Here is a 23393-nt window from a genome sequence, read left to right as displayed (position 1 = left end):
GGTTGAGCCAAGAAAGCAGTAATCTATGTGAAAAAGTCCCACAGGGTCGGTATAAAAATAAACAGAAGAAACAATCCCTTTCTCACACCTCCTTAACAATGTCATTTATGTTTGTTCAACTGGAAATTTCGGTACGAATTCACAAAGCTCAAACTGCAGAATACGTAGAAGACGTCAGCATTTGAAGGAAATTTCCTTGAACTAATTTACATTTACTTACTCAGCAGACGCCTTTCTCCAAAGCGACTTCCAATGAACTCTATGTAGTGTTATCAACCCACACACCTTATTCACCAAGGTGACTTGCACTGCTGGATACATTACTTACACTGGGTCACTCATCCATACATCAGTGGAACACACACACACTCTCTCTGTCACTCACACACTGTGGGTGAACTTGAACAGCATGTTTTTGGAGTGTGGGAGGAAACCAGAGCACCCAAAGACTTACACTGCTAGATACACTACTTACACTGGGTCACTCATCCATACATCAGTAGAACACACACACTCTTTCTGTTACTCACACACTATGGGGGAACCTGAACAGCATGTCTTTGGACTGTGGGAGGAAACCCATGTAGACACGGAAGAACTGGCAAACTCCAAACAGACTGAGTGTGGATCGAACGCATATCCCCTCGCTCCACCCAGGTGCTGTGAGACAGCAGCGCAAGTTGCTGTGCCACTGTGCCTAAGTAATTTATAGATCTGAATTGAGCTCTTTGGAAATGCCTGAAACCCAGATGCTCCACTGGGATTGTTAAAAATTCAGCATTTGATTCATGATGATGTTGCCACACGCAAGAAGATTTCCAAAACAGGTACACAGATGAACGAAGGAACCCAGGCACTAAAACAGAGAAAAACACATCCGCACACTGATATACAAACCAACACACTGACAGAGAAGGAAAAAATGTTTGAGGGACTCAACACAGTTTCATTCAGTAACACTGATTCAATTTTCATTAAAAAGCAGCAGACAGAAGGAATGGCCTTCCATCCTCCACTGCCTACTGGCATCCTCATCGTGGAGGTAACAGACACATCAGGATCACACAACACAGACTACAAAAGAGCCTCTCTGGCATTTCCATTCCCTCCATCCCAAGACATGATGAGCTACTGTTTGCCTCCAGATAAAAAAGGAACAATTAAATATTAACGGACGTGTGTTTTTGTTCTCCCCAAAATGAGATAGACAGAGTTCCTGTGACTGGATTATAGCAGCCAGGTCCGATTAATTAGGAGGGTGTGCGTGCAACGGGAGGCCCAGGGGAGAGCGCTGATTTCCACAGAGAGAACCAGGCCTGCCCCAGCTCTCCGCCCCCTGCACTTCCTCGCCATCTCCTCCCCGCGTGCGCTCCCCAGGCAGCGCAGTGTTTGTTCTCTCTAACCGGGCCGTTGGTAGCACCGCCTCCAACCCCCCGCAACCCCGACAAACAAGCGGGTCGGGGTAGCGCGGGTCGGCCTGCCTTTGTCGGACGGGGGAGCGCTACATATTTACACAAATGTTTGAGTTGCCTCCTGTGGGGGTCTGCTAATCCAGCAGCCCGGTACGGTGCGAGAGCGCGCCCTGCCTGCTCTCGACTGGGTGTAAAAGCAGATCAAACAGCAGGCAAACGGACACATCTGATCCGAGCCTTACACACGGCGGCAGACGCGGCCCAGTCCAATTACTGCTTCGCAAGCTGTAACCTCTTATTAATAATAACTTTGGAAATTAAACCCGGAGCCCGGTGCTGAAAAACCACTTCCACTGCGAATACATTTTTATTCCACAAAAGGGCAACTAGTAAATGAAACACAAGGAAACGGCAGCTCCCGCAAAAGGCATTTACGTTCACGCGTCTCCTGTACCGGGAACCAAAGGTGTAGTTTACCATCAAGCCGAACTTGAAAGCTGTGAATTTTACAGCAATGGTATTGGGAATTTATTAAATTTCCGACATGGCAAGTGTAACTTAAAATCTCTTCCATTAAATTGGTGTCAATATTTGCGGAGAACACCTTGACACGGCGCCTCCGATGCATTAAAAATTAATTTCCTGAAAATTTCCTCTGTTGATTTCTCTGCGTGTGTTTTCCAAGAAGAAGGAAAAAAAATATTCAGGTCAATGGCATCATAAGTGACAAACAGCCCAGCAGATGAGATCGAAGACGTAAATCCTTTTATTAACTCTCCTGATTGCAGGCAGCAGAACCCCAGCCCCTGGCTGCCAAGATGTAAACCCATAAACCCTTGTCACAATCCCACTCAAAGGCCACCACAATCTGTTTGCGGCCCTGTTTCCGTCTGTGCTGGCTGACGTCTCCTCCCCTACTTTTGTCCCCGCGCTCTCTGAGGACCACGCCCGCGTGCGCCGCCCTGCTTTGGGCGTTTATTAAATATGCACCTTCCAGTTGGGCTGAAAAACACCAGCTAATCTCATCAGAGGCTGGGGATCACCGGATATGTAAATGGACATCTGTTCCCTTTCAAAGGATGGACCCCACTGGATTACTCACTGAAGAGCCCCCATTCAGCCTCCACTAACCAACCAACCAACCAACCAGAGAACGTCCCAGCCCAGAACTCCTCGCGTTCACCCCGTGTCTCCAGTTCCCTCCACCCCACACTTATGGGCACGCAAACATCCATATACATGCATGTCGCCCTGCGCTGACTTACACTTTTACATCCCCAGCCCTTCATTTATTCTGCCAGCGCTGCTTAGTGCTCTCCTGTCATCGAGGAGCCAGGCAGGGATTGAGGCCCAGCTGCACAGGACTGTTGCTTGAGGTTGGAGAGGCATATGGAGAAGCGTGGAAGTCCGGGGATGTGAAACATTATGACATGCATATTTAACCAAGGACTGTGCCGTCTGGCCTCGCTGGCGACAACAGTGCAAGGGGTCCACAGCCAACGTAGTTTCATCTCTGAGTCAACACTTCGTAGCACTGGCACCCTGAAATAGGACAAAGTTTCAAGTCCCATGTTTTATTCATTTTCTATAATTTTATGTTAATTGATGGGGGCGATGCAACTTTTTTTGCTGGCAGATTTGTTCTTCAGTTCCTAAAGCAGAGGTTGACAATCGGTGGTCAACCTGTGAATAATCAGATGACGAATACTTCTAATTTCAGAATAGTACCATAAGTATATATAATGCCATAGCCATGAAAGTGACCACGAGATCCATAAAATGCAAGGAGATGTCAATTCTATGTCAGTTCTAGACTTGAAGACTATCAAGCTGTGGCTGTATGTCCAGTCATCATCTCTTCCACTGCAGAGAGGTTATCCTCACGCTTCAAACCCAGTGAGACGGTTCGCGTCCAACCCTGCAAACGACGTCCACCCCGATTCAGTCTTGATGTACAACACAGCACCTGCGCGCACCAGCGGAGACTCTGTCACTGAGCTCCAGACACGCTTCATGTCCCGGCGGAAGGCAGCGGCATCGTCACGGCCACCCCCGTCACCACCGTGCCCTTGTCCTGCCCTCTGCTCTGGGGTGAGGACAGATGGCACCCTTACAGACAGCCAGGCAGAAACAACATGGGAGCTGGAGTCACCAGGGGTCACACCCTGTCAACTGTAAATGCAGCATGGAAGCACATAGCACCTTAGCGCAACAAGCGCCCTTCTCTAATGGCACATGATGAATCCCAGGGCTTCTTCACAACACCTAATGAAGAAGAAACAGTCCTTGGCAGGTACTGAACCGTAGAACGATACTTAGAGTTGTTAACCCCTTGGCGAACCCGGAAGTTCATAAAAATTTTTATTGCGCCATATTTTAATTTAAGTCTTAGTGGAACAAATAAATTTACCCCGGAATATTATTTCTGTCAATACTTTCTGCACAGGGGGCACAGATAATAGTTTTAGAGTATTTACATCAACTTTAATTCTCAGGTTTATGTTGAGATACCGTGGGAGGCGAGCAGAGGCAGAGGAAATCAGCATAGAAAAGAAAGAGAAAACAGTGAGACTGAGGTGGAGGGGGGTGGCAAGGATTCGCAAAGGGTCTGTCACTGGGCCAGGAAGCCTGACGGTGGCAGCGGCCTGGGAACCGAACCCGGGAGCGAGTAAACATAATATCCTCAATGGGAGGTACAACTGTTGTCATGTTTGCCTGCGGCCACAGGGGGCGCTAGCTCATCACAGCACTCAACATTCCCCATCATTCGTAGAGATCTTACATACATACGTGCGAATTTTCTTTTCAGCTGTTGAACATTCAGTACTGCCAGAGTGGAAAAAAAAAAATACATGATCTTAAATGCTGGGCAACCTTTGATTTGCTGTACATGGCGGGAAATGCTTTTGAGGGCATCTGCGTGTAACAAAATCAACAAAAGGACGGGAATACAGGAAATTCAAATACTAAAATTACCACAAACAACTAACTGACAATATATAAAAAGGGAAATGTAGCTATAATTTACGCAGAAATGTTTTAAACTCAGCACTTCGCACACTGAGTATTTCAGACAGTAATGAAACAATTAAACTGGACACAACTAAAATTCGTTAACATTAGGATACAAGCACACAACCTTGCATAGATATAGAACATATATATTAGTTATATTGCATATATTAAATCAGACAATCACAATCACGCAGGAGACTAAATTGCACGAAATTTTAATAATCGAGAGCGAAAGGAAACTAAAAAATAATGCAGAGATGACATATTTGCATGTTTAATTATGACGTTGTCCTGTTCACGATGCTTAACAAAACAGAATAAGGAACCTAAAGCTGCAGAGTCAACAGCAGGTCTAATAACACTTCTTTCTCCTCAGATTAACGCAAGATCCAGCAGGAGGGAAGCAGAGCCCGGGATAACACAGAGGTTACGAAGAACTAACACACTGAAGGGGGCCTGGGAGCTTTTAATTAACACTGCGTGAAAAGGCACATTCTTATTCCATTAAACTAATAAAAAGTGAGAGCAGGTTCTTTGTTGGTGATGTCACAGGGCTGGGGCGCTCTGGGATGGGGTGGAGGGCGTTGGGGGGGAGGGAGCAGGCTGAAGTAAGAGGAATGGATAATCAGGCTGATTTAAATGCACTTTCCCCCTTGCCAGTCCAGAGTCCCTCATTAAGTCGCTCCAGCCTGGTACCATTGTTCTGCGGTGCTTGAAATCCACAAAAGGAATGAAGATTCCCCCTTAATCCTGCCCATCAAAGGTAGCGCTCTCGCGGCGACGATGCCACGGTATTAGGGTTTGTCGAGAGAGAGGAGGGCGATCTATACTTTATCTTTTGTCATTAAAATTGTATGGTGTGACATGTCTCTAATAATTTCTGCAGAGTGAAAGTGACACATTCAACAAGCACATAAATGACGTGCAACTTTACGCTGCTATACATGCCGAAAACACTTTGCTGCAGAAGACACTAAGTTGTTTTTCACTTAATTGATGAAAATGATATATTAAAGCAAAGCGCACACACACACACACATTTTCAGAACCGCTTGTCCCGGTAACACAGGGCGTAAGGCCGGAGAGGGAGGGGACACACCCAGGACGGGACGCCAGTCCATCGCAAGGCACCCCAAGCGGGACTCGAACCCCAGACCCACCGGAGAGCAAGACTGTGGTCCAACCCACTGCGCCACCGCACCCCCCGAAAGCAAAGCATTTTAACAATATTTCCTCTCGCTTGTAGTCTCACCCGTAGTTCCGCTACCCTGATGGCTCTGTCGGTGAGACGTAGCGCCCTGCTTCGCTTACTCTTCGCTTACTGTTGGTCAGAGGGGCAGCGACGGTTTCATGGCGACGTCACTCAAAAGCGCAGTGAAAAAAGTGATCGGTGATGTAAGAGCAGCGCTTCAGTCCTGAACCGCTTTGAAGGATTTCCCAGACTTCCACTTACACAACTATCGACTTGCGCTGCGTGCGAGGTTTTAATCGAAATTTTCCGGCAGCACGTGTGTGCGTGTATGAGTATGTGTATACACTATCGCTTTTAAGAATTTTTTCACACAAGAAGAAAAGAGATTGCCATCCACTCCTGTACTCCTGTATAAATATTAATGAACAGGCAGGTGGACTTGACTTTACATGTAAATATCGCCTCTGCCGTTGTTGCGCTATCAAATCTCTAGAGACCCCTTGGCTGTGGGGGGGGGCGGCTGGTTGAAGCCCCTGTGTCAGTGACCTGCGAAGCCCTGTGCCACACAGCAGACCTGGGAGGGCAGCGGGGAGTCGAGCTAAGCTTGTTAACATTATTAGACCTCCGAAGTGATGAAAGTGAGCCCCGGTCATCATCAAATTGGGGCAGATTTAGCGAAGAAATCCCCGATACAATGGAGATCAGGCTCAGCTGCTGTATTGTGTAAACAGGGGTGCCTGTGAAGGTTCACGTCGAAGAGATTAAAGCAGAAGCACCGAGGAGGGGAGCAAAGCGGGAGAACAGCAGCAGACATCTGAAGGCAGCCATGCGGAAACACATCATCCTCACATCATGGCTGTATTTGTTTAGCCCGAACACTGGAGCGCGGGGCTCAGATCGGGACGCACACGCACTGCCTGCCAGCTACAAAGCGGGGGAAATATGTGATTATCCGCAACTGCAAGCTCTTAGGCAATCTTACCTTTGTTTGTTTTGCCTTTTTTTTTGCGGGGTTATAATGTTCTAAAAGGAGAAATCGCTGCCAGCTGCAGTGTCAAAAGGGCTGTATTTGTGTTGTTTTATCAGGAGAAGAGAGCGGGTAAGAATCCATTTGTATACCTTTGACGAGTGAATCATTTTCACTTTCTTCTGAAATAAAAAAAGAAAAAAAAAAAAAACGGAATTCTATTAAAGCACGTATTCCGCAGCAGGGGAATATTAAGCAATAATGGACAATCACTGGCAGTACTATTTTTCCTCAGATCGTGAGATGCGAGATAAAAGAAAAACTAAACGGAATGGCTTACAATAAAACTGTTTAAGTTGCTTTGCAATTACACGGCGAAGTCTGTTTCGAATTATTTCAAGAAAAACAAACTTAAAAAAAAAAAAAAAAAGCTGTTTATTTCTGTTCGTTGTTTTTCTACCTTCAGCTGAAAGTCAGGCAAATTACAGCTGCACTGTTTTTGAGAAGCACTAAAATAAGTGTCAGACAGCATTACAGTCAGGAGCTATGCTGGCAGACAGAAAAAAAAAAAATACAACTTTTTTTTCCCACATTTCTCTCTTCAAACTGAAAGTGGAAAAGACTCAGAAAAGGGTCTCCCCAATAATTATCGAAGAATTAACCAACTGCTCAGACGACCCAGGAAAACACAACAAAGCAGCTATTCATCCCTTTACGACTGGGAGTGCTTCCTGAACCGGATCACTTGCTCGCTTGCCAGCCAACGCAAACGCCGAATAACATCGGAGATAACAACCTCGGGCACTCGGCAGTTATCCCGGCTCCCCGAGGCCCCCGTGCAGCACATTTCGAGGGATCTGCGAACAGCCTGTCTAAACCCAGCTCCTGTAATGGACACATAGTCTTATCAACAAAGCGCCAAGGTGATGTTTGACTGCAATACAAGTCCATTCCGTGTAAGCTCACAGCTTAAGCACTTTGTTATTAGTTGTTAGCTGTGGACTCCTGCAGATAAACTCTCGGGTGCCGGGTGCCTGCGGAGGGCCAAATGAGCGCTAGGCCTGTCAGAGGGGCTGTTGGAAGATGATGAATAAGCCCGGTAAACTGCCATAAGGCCCCGGCCACAATGGGATCGCGTTTGTCAGCCGTTTCCCCGTAACCCCGGGGTTATCGCACCGGGCCGGAGGATTCTGATGGAATGTTTAACTCCGTCACCCCCTAATCGCGTCTCCTACCGGCAGCGCTCCCTGCAGGGAGGCCCGCTACGGCCGACGAGCCGCTGCCTCCGACGAAGCCTCTGCCGGAGGGCCAATCGGAGCGGACGCGTGGAGGGAGACGGAGAGAGGCGGAGAGGGAGGGATTTTTGACTCGCAGGCCCAGGAGCTGTAGGATCACACCGAGTAATGGTGCGACCGCTCCCAACTCTCCCATCCTCCAGCATCCCAGCCCTGAAGCTCAAACCCCAACTTGCTCGCTCAGAGGGAAAGCCACTCGCTGATGGCCGTATCTTCGAGTTAAGATGAAGCAATGGCCTACAGGAGAACACAAAACGACAATTCTATTAGCGTTTGCAAATATGGCTACAACATTCACACTAAAGGCGCAAGTAACATCTTTTTAAATGGCTTTCAAGGGGAAAAAAGGTGTCGCAGAGTGAAAATCCCACCCGTTTACTTCCACCGCAAACAAAAAGCCTAGACCATCCGTGCTAAATCTTTAGAGGTGAATGCAGCTTTCTGTGTAATTTGGGACAATAATCAGGGTTAAACATAACGGCATCTGCCCTCGCTTGCTGGGGGAGGGTAATGTCTACATGCAAATGGGTCTTTTGTAGCATAAGGCACAGCTTCGGGTCATAATTCATTCTGCACTTTATAAGGTAACAGCTGGTTATAACCACAATAACAGGAATTGCAATGTATGGGAGGCTGACTGTGCTTAAAAGAGCTCAGTCACCTTTCTTGTGGTGAAACTGCAGCTATTTTTTAATTTTTGGATAATGCTAGCAAAGTATTCCTGCCCATCAATGTGCTTGTTTTGCCCCAAACAGCTATTTAAACCTGATTCAGACAGTGTTTGTCCATGGACTGCGTAGGTGGAATCTTTCATTCTGGTTTGTTTTTCTGGGTATTTCTGAACCCACCCATGTATTTGAGCTTGCTTGGACCTATATTTAGTAACATTTCACAAAATGGACTTACAAAGTTACATTTTAAGGCCTTCTGACCAAAACAAACACCATAACCTTAAGGACAAAATTAAAGAAATTTCACCTGCGTTTCGTGTCAACAAACACCTTCGTGCTAAACTAGCAAAATTTAAAAGTATAATTCAGTTGTACCTTATAATCTTTAATCATTGTCAGCGCTGCACTCATATTGTATATTTAACATTATCGTTTTGTATTTCAAAAATGATGAGATTAATAAGACATGAACTACACAAGATGAGAATTAGATAATTAAACTTCTTGGAATGGCTGAAGATGAATAGGGAAAAGAGGGAAAAACCTGGCCGGTGTTTTGCTATATTTTTAGAGATGAAGGTTCAGTCACAGTTGTTGTAGCTCTAATGTGTGTGCTTGCTAGTCTTAAGCAGGAGTTCATGAAAGAGAAAGTAGCCCAGGGCTTAAATCTTATGTATGCTTGTCCATAGTGAAATTTACACCCTTAGAATCAAAAGGAAGGACCCACTGTAAAGGGCATAAATAAGCCGAAATATATGGGGATCCTTTATTATGCAAGATGCGGTTACTAGTGTGGATGAATAAGAATATCTCAGTGCATGGGCATACACCCTACATATGAATTATTCAGCACCCATCATGCCCTACACTCTGAAAATAAATACATATGAAAGGAAAGCTTGCAGAAGAGAGCAGAGGTGGTGAGCAGAATGGTTATGTTTATGTAAGTAGAGGTAAGAAGAAACCTGTGGACCGGCAGGTTTCATGCTCTTATTTTTTTATTTGTATGGATCTTTAGCATTTAAACAGTTAGCTATTCAGCCGGACCAATCATTATTTATTGATTTAGCTGAGGCTTTTCTCTAAAGCAACTCGCAATGGTATATTTGTATATGAAGTTGATTATATTTATTCATCTGCATATGCAGCTGGGTAAGTTTACTGGAGCAGTTCAGTGTCAGTACATTACTCAGGGGTACTACAGTGGGAACAGCATTCAAACCTGGGTCCTTTCGGTGAAATGTGATGACTCTGAGCACTACACTACCCACTGGCCCCTCCTTGAATGCACAACATTTAGGAAACAACTCGATGCCTTTTATCACTGCTTTATATTGCCCTTGCCTAAATAGTGAATAAATGTGGACATTTGGTTTCTCCCTACGTTCTATTTTCAGAGGATATGGGTTGCATTTAAATGGTCAGCCTCCATTCAGTCATGCATTTACTTATCTTAGTCCTCCTCATCCCTGCTGGGCCTTACAGCTGCAGGAAGCCAACATAGATAGATTATAATTCAAACAAGTCCTGCGAACGGGCCTAATTAGGGGGTCGGGACTCAGGCGGAGAACCTGCTGACACTTCTCAGCTTTTCATTATATCTCTTACTCTCTGATGAATTGCTCCATCTTCCCTTATCAGCTATCACCAAAAGAAAAGAAGGGCCATCTCCTCACAATTACTCAGCTCTAGAGAAACCTGTGCTCACTGACACTGCAGTAGTAGGAGAGTAGTAGGATGGGCTCAGTTGCTCCATAGCCATAGTCACTGAGCGCAACACTCGCACCCGGGGACTACATGCCCACTTCAAGTGTGACAAGAGGTCTGGTGTTGACTGCTGCACAGGGTGACCGTAGCCTCAAGTCTTAACCTTAATCAAAATTAATTTTGAGCCCCGGGGGACATTGAATGCCAGTATTGGAATGGAGTTCCATTCACATATACACCTACTGGACAGAAAACCTTTGACCTACCTGCTTTTCTAACAAGTGATTCTGTGTAAACTGCGCAACAACATCACTAAAAGGACATTTAACAGGCCTAGAGTACAGAAGCGCATGACTGGATTGCGCTTAGGCTGTTCATACACCATAAGGGCACTCGAGAATAAAGGAAAGTCATGTGCAGCCACTCTGCTCTACTGACATTTGCTTGACTTTTCTGTTGCTACTCATACTGTGTCCATGCATAACACTGCCTCATCCTAAGACATGCTAAGCCCCTAACAAGCAGCATCGCAACAGGACAACTCTCTAAGCAGCAGTGCTGTGCAGCAATATGCGCTCACCAGTACCAGGATAAAGCTGGGTTACTTTGAAAAGCGCAGCGGGCTGGTTTGTTCCCCCTTCTCTTCTCCTCTTCTGAAGGCTACATATATGGAGAAAGCGCTGTCAGGAAAGCAGCACAACAAAGCTTTTATTCAGCAGACATCCAGGGGAGCTAGGCCATGACTGGGAGGATACACAGAGTTAGCTCCGCTCAAAGGTCACGTAATACAGAGACAGAGGAAAATTCGTACGACACAGAAACAGGGCTCGTATGTTTCGTTTTCAGAAAGCTCCTTCACAAATGCTAAATGCCCGCTATTGAATAAGGAAACATCCAAAAGAATTCTGCCTAGAAAACATTCAGCGTGTATTCGCTTTCTTCTTCAGTAGCACGGAAAATACAGCAGTGGAGTACAACACAGCCAAAGCGGAAGGAACAGTTAATATATAAAAACCGAGAAGTCCTTTCTCACGTCTTTCTCATGAACCAAAATATGATTTGCGCTAATTGGATTTGTTCACCGTTTAACTGCAGCACTGGATGTCATACTGTAATCAACAAAGACACTTTGACTTGTTTGGCAGCTGCTGTCTAGGTAGAGATAGGTCAGGTTACACTGGTGGATCAACTCCAGCCATCGAACAAAGAGACCCTCTAGAAACACACTGAACTTTAAAGGGAAAGTTAAAAAGCGTTTAAATTGTATATTTGTACCAGTGCAGTTTTTGGCTTGTCTCTGTAATTTCTGACATCACGCTTCATTCTGCATCCGGACTTGCCAGGCCATCCAATGTGCTGAGCCAGATTGTAAAAAATGCTCGAGGACAAGAAGGCAGCCTTAGCAGAATGATGTCACACTCATACAGCAACTGGGAGCTTTGTGACATGGCACTCTGACTATTTTTTAAGTGTGTTGACAGAAAATTACATCAATTTAGGCAAAATCAACAGCTTTTCCTTTGGGTGCATCAGCCCCTACTTAAGGCCGACAGGATGTACGCAGAGAGGAAAAGACAAACAGAAGGGGTAGGGGGTGACTCTGTGTATTTCTTTTCACAAAAGGATCTATGTCTCTTTATGCAATCGATCTAGGTTATGCCTTTACAGGCAAAATGCTTCAGGGTCAGAACAACAAAAGTAACATTTGAGTCTGAGACTCATCATGGGGATTCAGTTTTTTCACCTTTGCTTGGGTCTTACAAAAGAATCAGAAATCACTGAAGCGGTTTGAGCCGACAGGTCAGCAGAAAGGCCCCAGCATGGGAGCCTCCACAACAGCCACCTACTGCTGGATACGTTCTTGCACATCGCACTTCTCCGACAGCTTTAACACAGCATAAGGATCACATGATCAGACAGCAATGCGGAGGGTTAATGTGTTGGGAAAGAAATGCCCGTGTTTCCTAGAATCCACTCAGTTCTGTCATGCAGTTTCAAGTTCACATTTAAGGGCTACAGGCTACAGGCAAATATTTCCACACTGAAACCTGAAGAGAGCAGCTACTGTGCGGAACATGAACATCCGCTGCTAACAAATTACGAATACTCACCATTGTGATTTATTTTTATAAGGAAAAAGAACAGCCTGAAGCGGGAAACAACTGCCCATATAAAACAGAAACACAAAGTCACACTCACTTTCACTAGCTACTGGTCCAGCAAAAGGCTGTAAAAGTCCAGAGCTAGAGAGCACCTGAGTTCACCACACACAGAAAACACAGAAAACACAGAAACTCCACATGGACTCAGCTGGATTCAAACCTATGGCCAAATATAAGTCTTCACTGAGGACAAACATATGATTTTTGACAAAATGACCTTGTTTCACTATATTTAGAATAACTCTGTTCAGTACAGAAGTGGGTGTGGTAGCACAATGGGTTTGACCGGGTCCTGCTCTCCGGTGGGTCTGGGGTTCAAAGTCCTGCTTGGGGTGCCTTGTGATGGACTGGCATCCTGTCCTGGGTGTGTGTCCCCCCCCCCAGCCTTATGCCCTGTGTTAGGCTCTGGTTTGCTGCAACCCCACTTGGGACAAGCAGTTTCAGTCTGTGTGTGTATGTCTGTCCCATTCACTGTGTCCTCAGCTTACAAATGCAACTAAGACCAGAACTCTGCTGTAACTCAGTTTGTTTGTAAATCCCACCACTATGACACAGTCAATAAAACCTTAATAATACAGACATCCCTTACTTTATTCATGGGTTAAGTTCTGTAAAAGTCTTTGTATAGCTATAGTAAAATTTAAAAAATATGTTGTAAGACTTTCAGTGTTTTTATGGATGATAAGTGGGCAGCCCCTGAAGTCACTGCCAGGGGAAGAGGGCTATTTGCTCTTCTGACACGGCCTCAGCTCCAGAAAGTGACTGTGCCACACAAAAACAGATTTGCCACCTAGTCTCCACACTTTTCCACTCTGCCCATTGAGCAGAGGAGCATGGGAGAGTTTTGATTTCAGGTAAGCCACCTGGTTTTACTTTTGGACATTCCTTCTACGAAGGCGTGCCAGAAGTGTCTGCCTCTATATCAGGCAAATGATTTAGTCTTGAGCTAACCTGTCCACTCTATTATCAGCATGAGGCAGCATCCTTACCGGTCATGTCATCTGGTCAAGTGGTTCTGTGCTGCTTCAGCACAAGCAGTCTGCCAGGTTTGGACAGGTTTCATCGTGTGAGGTAACCTGCTCGGAGTAGAGTGCTAATTTATCCAGAATGCTGAAGAACATACACATCAGTTCATTTTGTTGAACTCGTGCTGAATTTTTGATCGTGTTTCTATTTTTCCCTAAGTTACGGTTCTTTCAGAGTCTTTCAGAGTCTGTGATCAGGTTCATCCCAGGCTTCTCAGTAACTGACAGAATCGTCTGAGTAATATGTTTTTTACCAATCACCTGTTGGCCAATTTGCCTAAAAAAAGCTTTTTTTTGAGATCTTGTTCTTGAGATCTTAACTTAATACGAAATAAATGGAACTGCTGGGATGGTGACGGTGGCCAGCAGGTAGTGTGGTGGTGAAAGATGCTGTCTTGCACTCAAAAGACAGTCATAGTTTTAATCCTGATCAAGCTGTAGTGCACTTGAACAAGGTACTTGCCACAGGTTGCTTCTCTAAAAATCGAACATAAATGGATAAATTAACAGTAGTTACTTTGGAGAAAAACATAACCAAAATCAATATACATGGTGGAACAAAAACACCACCAACTCCTTCAAAGCAACTTCCAATGAAAGCTCACATACCTTATTCACCAAGGTGACTTACACTAGGTCACTTATCCATACATCAGTGGAACACACTCTCTCTGTCACTCTCACTCACACACTACAGGCGAACCTGAACAGCATGTCTTCGCACTGCAGGAAGAAACCAGAGCACCCAGAGGAAACCCACACAGATGTGGGGAGAACATGCAAACTCCACACAGACTGAGGGGGGAATTGAGCCCATGTCCTCTTGCACCATCCAGGCGCTGTGAAACAGCAGAGCTACTTGCTGTGCCGCTGTGCCACCATGCCACCCTCATATACATATGCCTTGTTACATACACAGCCCTTTTTATATTTTACTAAAACTTCTTAGCATCTTCTTGAAAGCATGTGAACCCTATAGAGAAGGTCGTTATTGTATAAAATCTAAATACACACACACACACATTTTCAGAACCGCTTGTCCCTTACGGGGTCACGGGGAACCAGAGCCTACCCGGCAACACAGGGCGTAAGGCCGGAGGGGGAAGGGGACACACCCAGGACGGGAAATCTAAATATTAACTCCTAAAATAAACTTATAAAATTAATGACTGATTATGATTTACACACCCAATCCTACTTACCTACTTAGTTTAATCAATGCAATTTGAGGTTCATTCCTTTTTGCACCTGCATTACCTTAGTTTTTCTACTACACACGGCTTCCTCTAAACCAACATATGTTTGTCTGTTTAGTATGTTTGAATCTGTCATTACACACCTCTTATGCAGAATTTCAGATGAGAAAGCTGGTTCAATAACAATTCCGTGGTAAAACTAAGGGACACAAATGCTTCACATACTTTCAAACAGCACTGTATATTACATGTCAGCAATTCTAACATAGTTTAGATACAAGTATCGAAATACATGTGAGAACATTTCTTGCTATTGAATTTTGGACCTCAATTCTATTAGTTCATAACACTAAAGCCTTTTAGTACTTTAATTTTGCATTGAATTGCAGACATTTTAGGGCATTCAAGCATACATAAAATATGCAGGTCAAATTTAATTGCAAGAGAGAGAGAGAACAAAAGACAATACTTATTATTTGGCCCACCAGTAATATTTTATTTAACTTAGCTGGCAGGCATGAGCAAAGAAAGATATATTCCCAGAGGAGTCAGATTAGTTCATATTGCTTCTTTGATTTCTCCACCAGTTGAACTGGCGGAAGCAATTTACAAGCATTTATTCAGTCGCATGCTTCAAATGCAAAGAACCGATGCATTTATTTTCCACATCTTGGTCTAACATTGTCTAACAATCTAACCTTTTCTGGTAATTTGGCATTTGGCTGGTTTAAGGGTTATTGCTATGACAGCACACTGAGAGTAGCAGCACCTAGGAGAAAGAAAAGCAGCCAGATGGAAGGAGACATGCTTGCTGTGAAAACGATCCATAATCAAATGACAGACAGAGGAGGGGAGAAGATGGGGAAGGAGGAGAGGGAGAGGGTAGTGGGCAGTGCTGTGGAGTGGTGGGAATAAGACCCCATGATTTATCAAAGAGCACTTGAAAGCACTTGTGAGAAGCCAAACAGGTAGCATGAGTGCAAAGAGATCATGGCTTGGGCCCCTCTCTGCTTGCTCTCCAGGGCCTCAGGGTTTGATCCATGCGGGTTCTAGCTGGTCCACTAGGGGAGGTCTTCAAAGGGCTGTCTAAAGAGCCCAGGAGTGAGGATACCAGAAACGAAATGGCTGAATGTCCTCTCACCTATTATTTAAGCCTTCCTGGGTTGTAGGAAGCAGTAGCAAACTCCGAATTCTACCACCAACCTACGTATTCACAGCTCTTTTATGTGTGCACATTTCAGGGAACATGGAACCCTCAAGCAATCGGAAATACCTGTAGCTAATTTGTCTGAGTACTTTTTCTGAAATTGGGGCAAATAAACACAACAAATAAAATTGTTAAAAACATCGATTAGGATGTAGGGGAAAACATTACCCAAAAATAAAAGCTCATTTTCTGTGCTTTAGATGCTTTCAGCCATCTAATTCACCTTTTGAGCTGAAAAACAAACTTCATGAGTATTCAAGAAAAATAACCACTTCTGCAAACTGCTTCTCCCAATTGTACAAACTGCATCTCACTGTATGTCAGGTTTGCTGTATACATGTGTGGTTGACCTATCCATTAAGTGTTTGTCAGGATCACAGGATGTGTCTCATACACCTCACCCCCACCTACCTCTCATCAAGGTGGCACGGGATAAAAGGACCGGGATTCCACGCCTGATTGCGGAACCTCACTCGAGCGACTGCTACTCCCATGTGTCCAACGATTACTGCCCTTTTGAAGTTCCTGATCTTCTGGCTACCAACCTTCGCTTTGTCTCATTATTTACGTCTCTTGTCCACCCCAAGAAACCCTAAACGCTCATCGCCTGATCTACGCCTGTCCCCGACTAATGCTCTTCGTCTTGCTCCATGGCTTTGTTTGTTAATAAACGGAACTTGTGATTGGGTCCTACTTACCTTCACCCTGGCTTCTATTGTTCCAGCATGAACAGCAGTAAAATGAGCACATGAAATGCTTTTCTACCGAATTATAAGACCAGTCGAAGAAGAAAATACACATCAGCACAGGCTGCTGTAGCTGCTTTTCATTATACAGGATGCTGTTTTGTGAGGGACGGTTGTCCTCCCCTTCAGACTGTAACTGGTTTGAATTTGTCCCTCAGCCTGCCTTCCTCTCAGCAAATTTGTTCTCTCACCCTGCCCTCACTTTTCACACACCAAAAGTAAATACATTTCCAAAAGGCAAATTACCACATTAATAAGCCCTGTGGGACAAGACTCAAATGTTATCAATGGCAGAAATGTTACTAGATGAGTTGAGTCAATTTCCTATCAATAAACCACTCACTCCAGTCGCCACAAGATTAGAGCAAATTGACAGCATTTGCAGCCGGACTAGATCGACAGTTTTTTGACCAAAGTGTAATTAAACCAAACATATGTGTAACAGCTTATACACTCACCTTTCAATGGGGCGTTTGAGGAACATCCGCCTTTAATTCAGAATGAGTAAGGTTTCCCTCCGTTTTTAGTTGCTTAAATGCAGCTGGACTGAAACAAGTACATTCAGTCAATTTAAAGAGCTGAGCACACAGCAAAGCAGATTAAATGCTAAGCTGTAATCACAGGTGAGAGCTGATGTACTGTACCATTGAGCAGGGCACTTGACTTTGCCTGCTCCAAAGACCAAACTGCATATGTGGTTCACAGAATATGAAAGATAAAAAAAAATCATGCATAGTGTAAATAAACCAGGATAGAGGTGACACTTTATTAAACAAATGTGTTGTAGCTGCAATTTTGCTGCCTTAGTGTCAAGTTGTCCATCTGTGCAGTATTTGAACAAACACATTCAGAAAAATGTTAAGAGGATTTTTATAACCAGCTTTCCAGTTAACTACTTTCATTTTCTATTCAGTTATTTTAAAAGAATTGCCTCATAAAAAAAAAGTTCTGTAATCTTGGACTACCGAACCACCATGTCTGAAAGTTCTGAGCAGTTATACGGTTGAGCGAACATAAAGTTAACCCTCGTCCCAAATCCCTCAGGAAATTTAATAGGAAAATCGTGTTTAAATATTGCAAATCCTATGAGGTTTGTAGACTTTTTTCCCCTTTGAACAGACTTGTGGCAGAGAAAAATAACAAGACGATTTTATATGAAGAAAGTGTAAGTATTGTAGAAGTGGAGATATTTGCTGATAATAAAATAGTATCTACTTAACTCGTCGTAAAAGAGGCACTTTTACTTCTAGGTTTGCCACTTTGACCAGTAGTGTCCCGCTTAAAGGAGTGAGCACAATCGCTTTTGATAATCAAAGGGTGTAAGAGCTGTGCACTGTCATGCATGTAACACCTTGAATATTTATGGATGTTTCTGCAACATCCCTGTGTTGCCACACAATCATTACAAATTGATTGCAAAATAGCTAACAATCATGATTAAATCATTAAATTCTTGTCTACGCTTCAGAGAATGGGGAGAAAATTAACTTCCCACCAACCTCATTTTTTCCTGAACATGAAATAATGATTTTCTGCCAGTCTAATTACAAAGCCAACATCTGATCAAGCCAGCATCCAGAGGGGATTATCACATGCAGGAGTATTAGACCTCATTACCAGCTTGAGTGCAAAATTATTACATCTTGTAATTGGATGGTGAGATTTATATACAGATCAGGCCGGTTTCTGTAAGATTGTAATTACAAGCTTCGTTGGTTAGCTACTTATCACTCAGCACAGGAGAGAAGAAAATAAGCAACAGAAACAGCATTTCATTAACCCTTAACCCTACCCGGCAAGATGGGCTCTTACCTTCATGTATGCATTAGGGAGAACAGCTACATTTACAGATTAAACCATGTATAACTCTTCAGCAAATAAGGATTCTGTTTTGTTTAACCTCAGTGAACTATTTAGGTAAACTGCGGAATAAGTCATCCTTTTTAAAATGCTAATGGGGGTCACTTTTCTAATTATCACTAACTTCCTGGAATAAACTGTCTGGAATAAACACTTGAGCTGGCCTATTGTAAATTGCTTTGAAATGACTCTCAAAGATGTTCGAGTGAGATGCATTCAGGCATATTTGTGTCATTGCTCAATGAACACTTCTTATACATTCTTTCCCTAATAACTTTTACCGCTAACTTCGAACTGCAGGGACATTTCCATCCCCCACTTTTGCTGTCACTCTTAGAAGAAGTTTAAATAAATCCATCAGTAGCTGTAGCCTTAAAGCAGACTTTAGCTTCCTGAATTATTTACACATTAATTGCACGTGATTAATGGCTCCTATTAAAACACCGTGATTTCATTACACAAATCTGACAACAGTAATTTGGGAAGAATGCTGTGTTCCGCTTGATTCACAGATCCGTGAGTAAGGATTTGTGGAATTTACTTACACTCGTTCAATTAACAATACATTTTGACACAGTTAATATTGACAGTTAACATTTTGTTTACAACAGATGGACAGAGAGACTGAAAGACAGCTAGCTGGATAGGTGGGTAATAATAGCTGCAATGTTATATCCAGTTGTTCAAATTGGTAAAAGTCCAAGTCACTTCACATCAAAGTGATGGATAAGTAATATAATATAATAAATAATAATGCTGGGGTTTAGGCAAAACTGAATTAAACCAAAGCTCCCTAGAAGATGATCACATTATGAAGAAATTGCTGAAGTAGACTACAGAAGAATTTTTCATTCCTGACGGATACAACGGGTATAGACCCAACACTGTGCCGTTAACTCACTACTTCTGCAATTCAGCAGGAATGGATCCATCTGACTGTCACATATCACGATATAACATTGGCACTTCTTTGGATTTAACTTCATTACAACTTTCTTCCTTCAGCACATACAGTGACCTTGCCAACAATCGATGTAGGTTTACATTTCGTAAGGCAAGGAGTTAACTTGTTCAATTATGCTGCAGACAGCTCTATTCTTTTGTAACAAATAATCTGGGTAGTGAAATCAATACTGACAGGCCTACTCTGTGCTGACTAATTTCATATTACCTCCAGCCAATGGCAGAGGCTGCAGTAATTGAGCTGTGCTTCCAGTTCATTATGGGAAGGAGGGGGATCGATAGGAGCAGAAAGAAAGACCTGGCAACCATGCAGCGTAACCAAAGGGAAGTCCTGGGGACATGGTTCCTCCCATCCCAAAAGAGTCTTCTTTTGGTCCTCTACTTACCAATTGTGCAATTTTATCTCATTTTCCTCATCAATAACCTTTATACGGTGTTTAGCTGTTGGACATCAATAATACTCTTGTAATGCCTGGAAACAAAAAAAAAAAAAACATTCAAAAAATTAAATAAACAACATATGGTCTGTTACAAAGCAGGAACAATCAAAAGATGGTGAATTGTGATAGAAACCGAAACCATGCAAACCTGCATCCAGTACGTAGAGATAATCCATAAGTAACAGCAGAAATAATTAAAGCATTCAATTTCAAGCAGAGTACAGAGAAAAGTACTGTGGAAAATCTGGATTTCATACTAATGAGTCAGAAAGAAAGGTTGGAATAGGCTGGAATTCTGCAGGCACAGGAAAGATAAGCAGAGCGACTCACGGCCATGAGTTACCATGCGGTGCTAAGTCATGCCCCATTCTCCTCGCAGACCTGCAGCAGCCACAGGTAGTTAAGTGACTGTAAGCAGTAGAAATAAATCAGCCAGATGGACACCACCAAAAGTTAGCCTAATATCAAACCCTCGCTTCCTCCTCCTCATTCACTCCAACCATTATCTAATTGCCCTCCTGTTTCCTCTCCATTGGTGTTTTGACCTGCATTTGTCTTTAGCATCGAGAAGCGGTTGGGGGGCTTGTGTGAGAGGCGCCGAGGTCATCAGCTGTAAATCTGAAGTTGCATTAGGATGTGGAAATGGCTGCTCACTGGTCAGCAGAGGCAGGGGGTTTGTAAAGATGATGTAGGGCACCCTTGGGGAAACCATAATAAATTGGTTTGCACACTACCAGGGCAAACTGCTTCATTATGTCAGCCCCACTAATCATTCACCTCACACTCCAAGACACAGTGGTCCAGAGCGGCCACTCCGGTCTCGGGCTTCCTGTTTCATTACTCTCGCTCCTGGAGACGGTAACGTGGGTGGTTGTCAGCAACTCACTCTGATCTAAGATCAGCAGGTCCAGCAGCAGGTCGAGAAGCACCCTGCATAGGCCAGATGCCCTCACACAGTGAGCTCATCTAGTCAGGAAACAAAATCAGTTTCCAACTCTGCACTGCAAACAAAAATAAATTCTTCACAGCTGAAGAGATTTGTTGTCTTGTTATTCCTGTTACTTTTTTGTTGGTTTTGTTGCCAAGGATTTTATCCAAGAAGACTAACATTTTTATCTATTTGTACTAGAAATGGTTAAATACAACGCTTAACAGAACACTTCATACTAGTACATCAAGCTGCAACCTTCAGGTTAAAAGTCCCTGCCCTATCTTTAACTATAACACTAACTGAATGAATAATAAATGTGTAACTGTCCTATTTTTCCAAAATAATGTGGAAAAAAATCGCAAAGCCGAGTATATAAATATGAGTAAAAAGGCATAAAACAGCCATCATTCAGTGCTACAAACATGGGTCCCCTTCTGCAAATATATATACATATAATAATGTTATCATTGCGCTTTATCCCAGTGGGCTCCTGCAGTTTAAACACTTTTCAAATAAATAAATAATGACAGAAGCACACTCAATGTAGCAGCACTAGTCAGCAGCCTGGGGTCCCAAAGCAGCCAGAGTCCTTAAAGCGAGTAATTTGCTTTCGTCGGGGCCTCAGTGAAGCCATTCAGTGAAAGATTACGGGCCTTTAAGTACCATCCAGGCCTGAAATGTGATGCACGGCCTCAGGGGCTGTCAGAATTCAAATTGACTCTGGAATGCAGTGGAGGAGGCACTGAGAGAGACAGAGAGAGGGGGGTGGGAGAGAGAGGAACTCCCTCACGTTAACAGAGAGCTGTATCTTCACAGCTGCTCTACCATATCATGCTCTCTCTCATCCCTCCATCTCTCCCCATTGCTCAGAAAGAGCCATATCCATTCCACAGAGGGAGAACACCCCACACCTCCTCAATCATCACCATACTTATATTCCAAAATTACAATTGCACATTGCCCATGAATTATATATAATTATATATAATTATATACAAGCTGAACACACTCTAAGAAGATGCATTTTAACTTTACACATTTAAAGATTGCTGGAAAATAACAATTTCAGTTCAGTTCAGTTTATTGTGATATAATGCCATTCTAAAGATGGCATTTAACAAAAGATCGGTCCAAAGACATGCTGTTCAGGTTCACCCATAGTCTGTGAGTGACAGAGTGTGTGTGTTCCACTGATGTATGGATGAGTGACCCAGTGTAAGTAGTTTATCAAGCAGTGTAAGTCACCGTGGTGAATAAGGTGTGTGGGCTCATAACACTACATAGAGTTTGTTGGAAGTCACTTTGGAGAAAAGCATCTGCTAAATGAACAAATGTAAAAATGTAAATGCAAAAGATCTCTCAAAAAACATGCAAATGATGTCACAGAATGATACACTGGCAATTTACTGTACACAATTATATGTTACAGAAATCAACATGATTTTGATTGATCATATTTTGTGTCTTTATCTAAGAATTTCTAATAATTTTTAATCTAAATATGCCAAACTATTAACATTTCTCTATATTTCGGCTGAGAACCAGGGAGAGGGAGATCAAATCATCTTGAAAAGACAGTTGAACATCAATGCTCCTTATGAACCTTTCAGTGTGCTAGAGGAAGGAATATGGATTCTTCATCAAAGTGATAAACACTCTAAGGAGAAGCTGCTCAAACCTTGGCAACTGATGCATTTTGTGGCATATAAACATCAATGTATAGCTCCTCCCTTGAACTGGAAGAAAAGAGACAGAACTGGAAGATAAATATGAAACACGGAGACTCTCCACCAAATGTCACAGCAAAATAAGAGTGAAGAAGACATGAGCATGTTGATTTCTGCGTTGCGCTACTATAGAAACAGCACAGGAAGCTCACATGTTTTTAGAGATTACGCAACACAACAAATCATTGCAAATCATGGCACTGCATAGCAAAGGAGATGCCACAGCTGCTCAGCTTCAATGCGCCTTATAAATGTTCTTTGTACTGCTGTAAGAAAGCAAATAAATGGTGCAGGTGTCTTTCCCAAGACTTGATAGCAGAAGAGTGCAACTCAGTCCTGCCCCTTCTTCAGTCTGACAAGACTAAAAGCCTCCCTGGCCTTTGAAGGTTGAAATTGTGATTCTCTTGAGACCAGAAAGTGAAGCTTCGAGCAGCAAATGGCTCTGCGAAGGGGAAGCGATAAGACTCTTTGAGTGGGCTCAAGTCCGAAACCTTCTGAACATGACTTGTAGCCTGAGAAAGGTGGCTGATGTTCAGAGGCAGAGGGCAAGCAAAGATAGAGTGCAGATAAATCTTTTAATTTCCTCTACTAACCCTCAGGGAGAAGAGATTTTTGCACAATGAGCCCATAACTGCTAAACATTGTGCAAATGAGGACTACAGCATTTAACAAAACACAAGTGCATCTGTGTCATCCATGTCCTTGATTCGAACTCCACAGAATTTGCATGTAATGTTGCTTGGCTTTTTTTGTGTTTTATTTCACTGTGCATGAAGAGCTCAAATTTGGATTCCTGGGATACTCTGAGTAAAAATCTCTTAAGAAAATGTGAATAAAATGTGTCATCTGACAGCGGTTATGTAAAAACAAAAGGCAC

General features: G+C 43.4%; 1 protein-coding gene across 1 annotated transcript in view; it reads left to right on the top strand.

The window, feature by feature from the left end:
• Nucleotides 1–997: 997 nt before the first annotated feature.
• The window catches only part of LOC108926241 (iroquois-class homeodomain protein IRX-6-like), a 40149-nt gene continuing 17753 nt past the window's right edge, over nucleotides 998–23393 (top strand). The window contains exon 1 of the mRNA XM_029253549.1: nucleotides 998–1042. Within this exon, the coding sequence (XP_029109382.1) occupies nucleotides 998–1042 (45 nt within the window). The remainder of the gene's footprint in view (nucleotides 1043–23393) is intronic.

This window comes from Scleropages formosus, chromosome 7 (assembly GCF_900964775.1).
Source record: "Scleropages formosus chromosome 7, fSclFor1.1, whole genome shotgun sequence".
Classification (NCBI taxonomy): Eukaryota; Metazoa; Chordata; class Actinopteri; order Osteoglossiformes; family Osteoglossidae; genus Scleropages; species Scleropages formosus.
This window is presented reverse-complemented; position numbering and strand designations above follow the sequence as displayed.